Source organism: Sinohyriopsis cumingii, chromosome 11 (assembly GCF_028554795.1).
Source record: "Sinohyriopsis cumingii isolate HCF-2022 chromosome 11, ASM2855479v2, whole genome shotgun sequence".
Lineage (NCBI taxonomy): Eukaryota > Metazoa > Mollusca > Bivalvia > Unionida > Unionidae > Sinohyriopsis > Sinohyriopsis cumingii.
Window position 1 is genome coordinate 41,035,811 of NC_142971.1, and position 13,557 is coordinate 41,049,367.

Consider the following 13,557-nt stretch of genomic DNA (forward strand, 5'->3'; position numbering starts at 1 on the left):
GTCAAATGACACATCATTCGGATCCGACCCTGGTTGCAAGATTACGTAGAGATGATGTGGACTTAATGCGTAAATTTATCAAAACCACATGAAACTGTATATTGTATATTTCTTTCATGGACTTAAATAATGATCAAAACATTCTTATTCGAAAACATGATGAAAGATTTGTACAAAAATATATGTTCATTTTAAGTGATGCGCTTTCTTCATCAGTTTCGTATCTTTTGCCGTTCATTGCGGTAGCGTTCTGATGGCATCTTGCTGAGCACGAAAGCCGTAATAGAGATAATGCCAATCAGCCATTAAATGTACCGCTGTTAGTGAAAATTGAAAAGCCTTTCACTGTCTTTCTTTAAAAAACAAACACTGCTATGCAGAAACAGACTTTGACAGAAAGCATTGTTGCCATAAAGACCTTGCAAGTTTATACGAATGATGATATTCAGCGATAAAATATTGCTGCCGCTGCTTAAAATGGGAAAACCTTTATACTACTTCTCGAAAACTGATGAGTAAAATTTGACTATTTGTCAGAAGCATCCCGTTTAAGGTCTTTCAAGTTTGTAAATTTTATACCGAACTACCATCAAATTTATACACTGTTACTAAATGTAGGAATACCTTTAAATTATTATTAAAAATCCAGAATTTTGCCTAAATTGAATAGAAAGTATCCGGGCATGAAGACCTTTTAATATCTACAAAACGATTCCAATCGGGGCCCCGAGTGGCAGAGTGGTCTAAATCTCTCTCCGTTACGGATCACTGCCATCTCACCTCTGTCTGCGTGGGTTCGAGTCTTGGATTCGGCCAATGTTGGTATGTGAGAAAGCTTGCCAGTAGCTTCTTGTGGGTCGGTTGTTCTTTCCGGGGTTTTCTCGGGTTCTTCCTCCACCATTAATACTGGCCACCATGTATAGCGTATCCTGTGCTAAAAAATTGCGTTAAACCCCACAGCAACAACAACAACGATTCCGATCTACCATTAAATATAGTCACAGAACCTTTAAACTATTTTCTCGCACAAACAACTGAATAAACCTTGTCCAAATTTGAGAGGTCACGTTCGTGGTTAGTCTAATAAGAAACTTATTTCTGCACATTAACATGAGTGCAAGACCGCTTACGTTGACCAAAGGCCCATGTCAGTGAGATACATTGGTTAGTAAAATCCAAAGTCAAGCATGCCCATGATATTTCAAACAGGTAGGATTATATGTTCCGTTCTCGGTAATCCTTCTGGTCAGAATTCGTCCAGGCGAAAACTATTTGGTGTTGGTCCAATCTCTCTCTCTCTCTCTCTCTCTCTCTCTCTCTCGTCTAGTGCCAGGCTATAGCCATACTATTACGTGAGGAACCTGAATGTACACAACACCGTGGATTATTTAATATTAAAATGAACCTTTTCCATATATCAAGTTTCAATCTTCATAGAATGTGGTTCGATACATTAATCATAACTTTTCCTAAATTTGAAGATTTTACTCTCCAAATTGTCGTAAAGGAATATATATATATATATATATATATATATATATATATATATATATATATATATATATATATATATAAAGTTTCAAACGTACAGCATCAGCTCCCACATATATTACATTTTTTTTAACTTTTCTTCGCGATAAATACTGGTGCAAAAACAGTTTAGTTTAAATGTTTGTCAGAAAAGACAACTGCGTAGCGGATCGAAGCATAGACTTAGATTTTGTAAAGTTCATAGGTTAAAAAAGCTTTCCCGATGTTAAAGGATGTGTCAGTTTAAACTGGAAAACCATTTTACCTCATATCGATGTCATAAATTACAAACTATTTTTTCACTTACCACTCGTGAACACTAATGAGTTAGAACCGTTTAATACATTTTATTTTCCTTCTTTCATTTATTGTAATTGCTTTTGTTTGCATGTCTGACTTTTAATGCACTTTGATATTGAAGTATTTGTTTTTTGAGCAGAGACTTAAAATAAGTAATTGGCCTTGTTGTCTAATTCTGTAATCGCCACTGTTAAGATTATATAAGCACGTTCCTAAACATTATTTAAACAAGCTCTCGTATCACTGAGATCACTTTGACCAACATTTCACACTTGTAGCCTAGGTTCATAAATATTTATAGTCTCTGCCAAATGTAGACCCACAAGGAAATTGTGGGGAATGCATCTCCTTAACGTATCTTCCTCTACTTCGAAAATTGGTAACTGTGATCTGCAATTTAATGTGTTGTGACTTGTCTTGTTTTTTTAATATTTTTGTTAATTAATTAATTTTGGAGCTGGTGCTGCAAAAACTGGTGAATTAGTTCCCGGTAGACACATTTCTAGCTCGATGCTGTGGCTGTACATATGCATGCCACCTAACAATAGTCGAGGTCGAACGTAGAATCATACCGCTCATGGCCGAACCTGGAGCCACACTACTCGTAGCCTAAACTATAGCCATTCTACTCATGTCTGAACATAGAGTCACATTACTCGTGACCTGATCCAGAGCCACACTGCTCATGGAATAACCTAGAGTCATACTGCTAGTGGCCGAACCTAGAGCCTTACCATTCATGGACTAACCTAGAGTCATACTGCTAGTGGTTGAACCTAGAGCCTTACCATTCATGGACTAAATTAGAGTCATAATGCTAGTGGCCAAACCTAAAGCCTTACTATTCATGGACTAACCTAGAGTCATACTGCTAGTGGCCAAACCTAAAGCCTTACTATTCATGGACTAAATTAGAGTCATAATGCTAGTGGCCAAACCTAAAGCCTTACTATTCATGGACTAACCTAGAGTCATACTGCTAGTGGCCGAACCTAGAACCAGAGATACTACTCATGGACTAACCTAGAGCCATACTAGCACTACTCATGGCCGAAACTGTAGCCACACTACTCATGGCCGAAACTGGAGCCACACTACTCATGGCTTAATCTAGAGCCACACTACTCGTGGTATAATGTAGAAGCGTACTAATAGTGGCCTAACCTGGACGCAGAGGATCGCCATTTCTTTTTTTCTTTTTTTAGCGTGGCAAAACTTATAAAATGTGGAAACTGAGGCTCAGAAAAAATAATTTTTAGGGTTGCGGCCAAAAAGTCTTGGGAATGCTGATATAGACAAACAGAAATAACACAAAATTGTGTGTATACGGCGTGGACAAATCAAGAAAATGGCATTATGGATCTTATCACTGTATCTCGTTTACATATTTGACATATTTGTACTGTTTGTATTGAATTTATTTTCTGCATGTCATTATGAACGCGATCTCTTTAAAAGAAGAAATGGGGATAGTCATACATACATACATACATAATACGAAGGCAATACGGTAATTCACACCCACTCAAACCAATTTGTTGACAAGATGGATACTGCTGAAAACGTTCATATGTGCAAACTAGATTGACCGTGTCAAGAATGGGGAATTTAAACTTTATGAAATGGATAAATACGGAAATATCCCACCACATCCCCTCCATCGAAATACTTCGAAATCATCTAGACTCCCAGAGCCGGGGCCCTTGAGTACAACACACATCAAAGCGAGATTGTGTGCTGGCATGTATCTGAATGGACGCAGATACCCGGAAAGATAACCCGCCACGGGACTTGTCAACATAACAATTTCCTTGTGTAATTTTCCCATGAACGAGATTAAATTTGATTGAACTCCTATGACATACGCGTTACTTAGAAGGGAAAAAAATTAATTAATTTGTTGGATAAGGATACCAACTGCCTCAGGGATGTTCAACTCAAGTACCCAAGCATACCGCTGTGCCAGCTTAAACCGTTTGTGGTTCACCTGTTATCAGATTTATTTCTCTAATGACAGAGGCATAATTAATTCCTGAAGCTTAGATACTAGATACCAAACGGTAATGTATGATACAAAATGTCACACTCAAAACCAAACCTTATATCGGCGTCATTCTGTAAATAATCTGATTTCCACTGCTATTTGGTACATTCTTTATTTAAAATAAACAAGTGTACGAATTTGTTAGTATAAACTCATCGCCCGTAGCTGTCAAACCGAAACAGGGTGGAAATTTTATCTAAATTTTATATAAATGAAACATCGGTCTACATTACCTCAATGTCGGGCATCATCAGTGTAAAGTCCATTTGAAGAAATTTCGACATCTCAATGTTTGTCCTAGTAAGACTAACAAATGTAAAACATTGATGCCAGTCACATGACTATTTTCATTATCAACATTTATGTTTAAAACGTTGATGAAATATGTTATAATATCTGGTATAGGTGACATTTTTGGAGTGAGGGTGGGTGGTGGGACACAAAACCTAATAGTGTTTACTTAAATATCTTGAAAACAGTACGAAACATGCTGATTCTTTCCCATCGAAAAAAGATCCTTCCTTCTGTACAATAACTGTTTAGGAAAAATATGGTGCATGACATCAAAACAGAATGGAAGGTTCTGATAAATTCTGGAACCAGGTGCGAAAACTTGAAGCATGGTTCATCGTCAGTCATTCTTCACTCTTCAGTCTCTTTTGGCGACCAATTTTATGAACGAATTAACCGTGTTGGTGGATAGCAGTGATATAAAAAAAAAAATGTCTACAAATGTCACGCTTAAATACGAAAATATAGCATGAAAAATGGAATACAAATTTATGAAGATATACCAGTTGTCTATTCCGGGTCAGCTGCCTGTGCGTGCCCTAGGAAATGAATGTTGTTCTGGAGTCGTCGACACTATATGGACATAGAACACAATTAATTTTACTATATGTTCTCTACATTTGTTTCTCAATACTGACCTTTCCACTGTGTGACAATCAATATAAATCATATGTTAATCTAAAATACCTTCCAAGATAACTTCACGGTGAAGTTCTTGTCAAAGGTTGACCAGCATTTTTTTGAGAGGCTGGACTGTCAACAGAGCAGCATGTCAACAGAACACAGATTTCACTTCCCGATCATCACCAAGGCCTTATTACTCACTGTGCACTGTCGCCGAAATACACATGGAAAACATCACCCTGAGCTCATATTCTCAAGAATAAACAATTACCTTTAAATCCCTACAAAAAAATGCATAAATATAACTCGTCTATCACCAGCAAAACGAGAGAGGAAAAAATGTTCTAAAAATAGACTAGAACTACATTTGAGTGTACTGAACTGGAAGTACTAATTGCGATCTGATTGCATATAGCCAATAATGTGTTTAAAGCGCCATTAAAAAAACAACCGATCAATCATTTACAGGGGCTATGTCTGGACCCTAAGCAGGCAAATCGTTTGGTCATGAATTAGTTTTGGGTCAGACCCCTAAGTTTATGACGAAATCCTAATCTCGTGATCTAATCATCATTACTAAGGAATTTATTCGTGCAATGTGTAAGGACAGACGTGCGTATGTACGGATAACTAGTCATAATTCGCATTTTATTGAGGAGTTTTTAGAGCTAAGTATCAATGCATTTTTTGTTTTGCTCACTTTTAAGTGCTTCTTTACATTTCTGAGGGTTCGTCTGGTCCTGCGTCAAATCCTGAATTCATCCGCATAACACATTTTTTTTGTGTGAAAAGAATATTATTGAAAAAAAAATATTCAAAATTATTTAATTATTATAGGTGCCATTTCTAAGCTGACGCAACATTTGGACACAAAGAGGTGTTATAACATGGCAGGCATCGATTAAAGCATTAAGTGAAGTTGCATACACTATTGTACTCATTGTCTCATCTTTAAGGAAGGGAGTGAAATTAGGGCGCAAGTGGATATCACTAGCTAAATCTTTTTTCATAATTGGCCTTCTTGTACGAATTATGTGTCCTGATTATCTTTTTACCCAAGAGACTAATGTAGACCATTGCGACCTGTTTTTTATGCCCTGTGTTTGTCATCATGAACTGCCTTTTTCGACGACACATTTTCAATAAATGGTTTAAAATCTCTAGCCTTCTGGTAGTAGTGCTCTCCATCAACCAAACGAAACCATAAATAAATTCATTCATGAATATAAGCTTACGATTGCTTAGAAGATAGAACAGACCGTTGCAAATACTTATGTTAGCATAGCAATTTCCGTTTGTTCCAGATTCGTTAAAATTCTTTTTCAGTTTTAATGCAAACCATAAGATCCAAAGCTGTCATCATTACCCTTGCTATTATGTAATTACCCTTTGATCTGGCTAAACAGCGGTAATATATAAGGGCGCTGGTATGTTTATATTTCCGGTTCTAATACTTCTTTCTATATGCTTCAAAGACGTAAGATTGATCTGTTTGAAATATATGCATCATTATGTCTTTCTACGTAATAATTAGGGCAGATGCTTTTCCAATATTATGGTATTCGGTCGACATCTGCGTTCATCGCTAATAAGCTTGATAGGTAACATGTTTTAAGCAGTCAACTGTATTGTATAGCTATTTCTAAGACCATTAAAAAAAAAAAGTAGAATATCAGTCCTACAAGAATTTAAAACTTTCGTACAAGTCTCCAGTTTGTTAAGAACTCTGTAGCGAAAATTTTATTTTGGGGATTTCCTAGGAAAAATTGGAGCGAATGGATAATAATTATTTTGCTTTCCTTAAATTCCACCTTGCACTTTTGTCATCGTCACATGTGTTCTCGCGCAAACTTTATTTTAAAACGATTAATTCTTTATCTAAATGCACAATCAACGGAAGCTAAAAAGACCAATTACGACAAAAATTAAACTAAGGCATCAAATCTCGGACGCTCTCTGTAAGTAGATGCTTGTCGTTGGTATCTATTACTGAGTAACTTTAATGATTTTGGTTGGTTTTTTTTTTTTTTTTTTTTTTTTTTCTTTTAAAAGATCCTCACCTTTTTGCCTCGACAATTTAAAAATTTAAAGCAATTTATGCAATTGCTTGCATACCAAGTAGGTGTCTTTGGAATTCAAATATTTGTATGAAGAATATGTCTAAAATTTGATTCAAAATTAAATCGTACTCTAAAGCTAAACCAACTCGTGTCAAAGCGTAATTTTAATTTGAAACAAGTAATTATGCAGCTTCTTGACTGCACTTCTTAACCTTTCGCTTTCTCGGCAACGAATTTCTGTACATGTGTAGATTCAGTAACGGCCTTAGCAAACGCGGGACCCATTTGGATCATTTTGACAGGGCCCCCTGGATTTACGCGCGAGGTACCCCTGTGAGCAGGGCATTTGGAGAAGAAAAAAAAAACAACTTTTAAACACGTTTTATATGAAATTGAACTTAAAATTGTTTTCCATCGCTTTAAAATTACTTGCTTTCTATAGATAAATGTTTAAAAACTGCTAACGCGCGGGGTCCCTGTGAGCCAAATTGGCCCAATCATCCAATTTCTCTCTCTCTCTCTCTCTCTCTCTCTCTCTCTCTCTCTCCAGGAATTCACATCTTATTAGAGTATATGGAGACGCTTGATTTGCTCTGGTTCAATATTCTTCATCTGCAACAGCATGCTCTTAATTTTCTTGAAGTGCTGCTAATCATACTGGATGAGTGTCATTGAAGCTTCCTTATGATGCAAACATTACCTTTACTTACTGTGTATATTCTTAAATATTGTCACTTTCTGAGACAGAGAGGACAGAGCCAAAAGTAAAAAATGGGTGTGACCTATCTATTTCTCTCTCCGGATGTGAGAGGTCGCGGATTCGAACCCCGGTCGAGTCGTACCAAAGACTTATAAAAATGGTATTTGTAGCGGCTTAGCTTGGCGCTCAGCATTAAGAGGTTATTGTTAGGACTGGTCGGCCTGGTCTCAGGATAATGTGACTGAGTGGGACATCATGCTACATGTCAATGCCATGATGCCCCAGTGCTAGACATCACTACAAACTGCCTCACTGCATACATCATAGCGATATGACTGAACATTTTGTAAAGCTACGTTGCAAATCTAAATCACATGCTCTCTCTCTCTCTCTCTCTCTCTCTCTCTCTCTCTCTCTCTCGTGGTTCATTGAAATGGAGCCACTTTGTTTGACCGTCACGTTAATTTAATCCACTACTTAAGAGCAAAGTTCATACTACTGCATATTCAGAATGCAGTTTATAAACGTGTGCAACATATGCTTCGATTTCTACCCTTGGGGAATAGGCTGGGGGTGGGATGGGACTGGGAAGGGATAGCAAAGAATGACCAAAGGTGAAAGTGGAATCTAATGCATGTATATAGGTGGGACAAAGAAATCCCCCCCCCCCCGAATTTGTGGGCAGGGTCGAGTCTTTGCCGAGTTCCTGTCGAGTCTTCATCCCAAGGGTTTCTCTGGCAACTGCATATGCGAGACCGCAAATGACTATGATCATCCATCTTAATGAAAGCATGGAATCTCCGTACCTTTTTGCGCATGATGCACCGTGCCGATATGAAGCTTCAAATCAGTCACCTCAGCTGAGGGGTAAATTTCCAAAATGGTCACTACTGAATGACGTAACTGTTGTGCGCATGACATCACTAACTAAACAGGAGACATAGGGCGTACTAGTTACCGGCCTTCGATCCAATTTTATGCCAGGTAACAGCGAACCCAAAGGAACATTTTTCCTATCCCACACCAATATATATAATGGATTACTTTTCTTTCATTTCTCATTTGGAGTACAAAAAATATTGCGTATCGAGATAACTTAAGATTGCAATGTATTTGCTAATAGAACACGTCTGGAGCAAGAGATACAAAGTTTAGTTAACAATGAAGAATTATTGCATTTGCAATAAACAAAGCAATAAAAATATATTCTTCGGTATTTAAACTGCCAGAAACACTACGATCGTTCACTACATAATAAGCAATTATGACTTTTGATGTGTTGCACTGAGTGCACTGTTGTGAGATAAAATTATCCTACATGAGCTTCTTGCACGAGAATCTCTAATACACATAGGAACGGAAGAAAACGTAACACACACGCAAACACACACAGATATGTATGTATGTATGTATGTATGTATGTATGTATGTGTGTGTGTGTGTGTGTGTGAGAGAGAGAGAGAGAGAGAGAGAGAGAGAACAGGCAATACTAAACCCTTTATTTGACTTCATCTATTATAAACTCTGCACACAATCCCCGTATCTGTAAACAGTATCATCGCATGGGTCTCTAGTTACTCTCCAGTTGGTGTATAAGGTGAGATAGTATTTTCGCGTACATAACACAAGCCCAATTACGAAAGCGCAGACCCCTATCTGCCGTCAATTAATGCAGCGGCAAATCACGGTCTGTGCTGTTCGTTCTGTACCTGATATTAGGTGGATGAGGCTGACCCAGATTTGCTGATCCGTTATGCAACAACAAATCTTGGTCCACGCTGTTCTCATTTAAATGAGTGACATAAAAGATTAAATACAGCCCTCAGTCTTTGACTTCCATCCGAGAGCATTGGCTCTGTGGTTAGCATACCGAGCTCACGACCGAAAGGGCACAAGTTCGAACCCTACCGTTGGATAAACCCTAATCAGCTCACGTGGTGTGTCCCTGTGAAAGGCACTTTATTCCACTTGCTTCGACATTAACTACATAACCGTCCTCAGTTGCTGTCTGTAAAACCAAACCAAAAAGCACAAAGTCGTCCAAAATGTTTGAGCCATGTTATTTCTGAAAATGTACGTGGGTGTCTACATGTATACATATATACATGCATGCAGACATACACATAAGCATACATACATCGATGCAAAAGATAAATGATCTCTAAATTAACCTTTGATTCATTTTAATTAAACATGTCTACTAATTACCGAGTTCTTAGTTTATAACTTTTGGCCTCATATAATTGTATATATAATATATATAAATTATACAATTATATGAAATTTGTAAAGGACATAGGGATATAATTCTCTTCGCATAGTTCGCTTTACATCTGTTTCTGGCTTCTTCTTTTTTTTTTTTTCTTTTTTATTTTTTATTTTGTTTGTCCCGACTTCAATTATTGCGGTATTTCTCAAGCCAGACCAGCAATGAACAAGAAAATGAGTCTGACTCGACAGTGAGCGTATTAAAAGTACAGCAGTTATTTCTGGACCCAGACCTGTGCCGACGTTGGTTTTGTATTCTTCATCCTTATGTTTCGAGAAAAATGTAACCTGTTTAGCAGGTGTACAATTTTTATATTTTGTGCAGAACGTAACTGTGTATTAGTTTTAATGATTACTTTTAGAAAAAAAAAATAATTTAATTTTAAAGCGATATAAATTCTTTTAGTGGTGATATTTTGGCGCCACTGCGCGAGTGGATATTCTCAATTAATGTCAACAAGAAATGGTTTGACATCTTTGAGTGGTACGGAATTGGCGAGCGGCAGAAGAGTACTGAAAACCGGTGATTTCCTAACAACGTAAATCAAACCTATCACCAGACGTCAGGCTATTATCTATATTGGAGGTAGGGTTTAGCTATGAAGATGTAATCGAGCCAGTTTTATGATCTGCCCTCTTATCCTAAGGAGGTTATCTTTCAAACTTTCATTGGACCACCGTCTTCTTGAGAATTAATGATAACTCTCCTTCCATAGCTCAACGAAAGAACTTCCTTACTGATATATATAATTTTAAGAAGATTGCAGACCGGCCAGATGAAAAACGACAGATTTGGTTGCTGTTTTTCTTTTTAATAAAGAGGGAAACTACCGTACTGTGCACTTTTCCAATGGAATAAGGATTTGATTAAGCTATCACGGTGTGTGGCGGTATGTCCGGTGGAAGAAGGGGGAGACAATCAAGGGCAGACAAATCTTACGGCTTGAGACTGATAATTAGGGCAACAATTGGCTTGACATTGGTTGACACCGCATGTTGCATCGTTTATCTACAGTAAGTCTCTCTCTCTCTCTCTGTTTCTCTCTCTCTCTATCGCTCTCGTTGTGTGTGTGTGTGTGTGTGTGTGTGTGTGTGTGTGTACATGCGAAACATTACTATTTATTATCCTTTACCTCCTTTTCATAGCTTTAATTATTTTATTTTTTTTTTTGTTTTCGGCAATTCTTGTTTAAGCTAGAAATCAATAAGAATTAGTTGACTGAAGTGTGTTGCAGCTGAAATTTGGCAAGTCTTTGGCATTTCCCTCTGCTCATCAGGTAACGATTACACGAGTTTGTTTAAAATCCACGAAATTTAATTTTGAGGGCAAACAGCTTCACTGCTTAGGGCATATCAGTCATGTCACTTTTTAGGGCATGTCAGTTATGTTTTTGAGTCTGGTCGACTTCTCTTCATTACATTACCAAACCAAAGAAATACTTCTCATTCACTCATAAAATGCACACCCCAACAATTCACTTACAAACAAAGAAAATGGTTTAAGTGCCGTTAAGGAAGGAGACAAAGAAAACGTTTCTAATTGACTCGATTGACTAACAAATCCACAAAAATACAACTTCGCCAGCAGTGCCTAGAAGTCATAAAAAACTCCGTAATTAGCGGACAAACTACCCCATAGGAGAACCGTATCGACGAGCGTCCTTAATGTTAAGGAGAACGACAAACGTTTACGGATGCTATACATAAGTAAACGATTCCTTTTTCTTTTCTTTTGTTTTTACATCTTCTTTCAAGTAACTTTATATTACTGATATTCAATTTTGTCATATTGTAAAAACGAAAGTGTTACCGTTACCCGAAAGATGGAACGTGTATTCACACAGGCAAATTGTATTATTTAGTCGGGTACAATAAGTCGATGTATTGACAACCTACTTAATCGGAAAAGTAATAATAATAGTATAATTTATCTAAAACGACAGATGCTTACATTCCTCGAGTTTACAGACATCCAATTTAGTTCTGATACAACGACTCCCAGTTGTACAGAATCAGATGAATACTCGATGGTAAATTTCTGTACTGTAGGCCGATAATAAAGGTGGAAGGTAACGTACTCGCCGTCATATTGATATTAATCGGATAGGGGATGATAACAGTCAAGATCACTTTGACAGTGAGTGAAAAGCATCTAACATTATTCTTCAAAAGTTAACATATTATGTTTTGGGAACTAACACGATGACTGATAAAGCGAGTCACGTTTCTCTCAAATACCCCTATAAAGCTGCTAAACCAGACCTTGAAATATTTAGTTTCTTTCGTGCATGTGGGCTGTATTATCTTTCCAAACTGTGTAGCTCAACGGAGGTTCAGCTACGAGTATTAACAATAAAGAACGAACGAAGAAGAAATTAAATTGCGCTGAATAGTGATTTTGAATGGCAACCGATGGATTGAAAAGACTTAATTGCATCATATAAACCGTGAATGGCGAACGTATGCGTATCTGTGCATATCATAAATACATACATATGTACAACCATTCCTACCTACCTACCTACCAGCTAAACGAATGATTGACCGGATAATCAATCAATCTATAAATCAATGAACCAAATTGTCAAATCAAGCTATACATTTAATAGACCCAAAAGAGAGAAATATATTAATAAAACGAAAGACAAAATAATGTCCATTAAAGGTAAAGATTGTCAGACGTATTCTAAGTATGCAAATATTTAATTTGCTTGCTAAAGTGGCCACCTCATCCACCCCCATTTACTCATCATATCCAGACATAAAAGGTTCAACAATGGAAGAGCTTTTCTGATTATTATGAAATGTATCATTTAATACAGAACTGGACATTTGGAAGAATACTTGCACTGGAGAGTAGTGACCTGTACCAATTCTCGTACACTTTTAAATTCCTAGGCCTGTAGTCTTTTCATATCTGTTACACACGTACTTCTTTAATCGATGCTTCTGTCTTTTAACGACCGGTTCCCAAAGTGTCCCTAATACGACTGATGACATCATTTCATTTTGACTGATACGAACTTACAAACATTAAAAGGTCCAAATTTCGTACACTTATTTCAAACCAAGACATGTTTCCCAATTAATTTTTTAAAACTGTTTTTATTTTGCAGTTCGAGTTTTCTCTGACCTTTCTCATTATATGTTATATATTTGGAGAGTTATTTTGGGATTATAAAGGTCAGGAGGGGCTCTGGTTACTTATGCTGATATTTCATTTTCAGTATGACTCGCAGATAGCAAAACACATCGTGAGTCTAATGAAGCACTTCAGAATTATTTTGTAAAAATAATTGAAAAAACACTAAAAATGCACGTAGACAAAACTATAATTCATTGTTTCTCATGGCAACGACCTCTTATATTTCGTTGTAATTATACATTTGTATTGCGCCGTTTACAAATAATTGCATTTAAAAGTGTGACCCTCGCAAAATTAGTGAAGGTATTAACTGCCATTGGTCGATAAATCAGCCCCTCCCCCGTGATGATATTGATTTCGGTTTAGGGGCAGCTATCACTTATTCATTAAAACATGCACAATTCTGTAAACACTTTTGGCTGCACACATCGGTGTACATTTGATTCTCTTACCGGTATTTATCGCTGCTGCGCAGCTACCGTCGCCTGAAGGGTTCTTTTAGTGGCATGTACATTATATTTTCGGAGCAATTCCTATGTTTGGTGACGTAAATCCACGTGAAATAGCACAACCCTCTGTCATATGGCCATTTTGA

The 13,557-nt window shown here is 37.1% G+C and overlaps 1 protein-coding gene across 2 annotated transcripts in view; it reads left to right on the forward strand.

Annotated features, from left to right (window-relative positions):
- Positions 1-10,060: 10,060 nt before the first annotated feature.
- LOC149787991 (protein Wnt-2b-A-like) overlaps positions 10,061-13,557 on the forward strand; it is a 100,436-nt gene continuing 96,939 nt past the window's right edge. For both annotated transcript variants that reach the window (XM_089974273.1, XM_089974274.1), the window contains exon 1: positions 10,061-10,831. In XM_089974273.1, the coding sequence (XP_089830399.1) occupies positions 10,710-10,831 (122 nt within the window). In that variant the 5' untranslated portion in view covers positions 10,061-10,709. The remainder of the gene's footprint in view (positions 10,832-13,557) is intronic.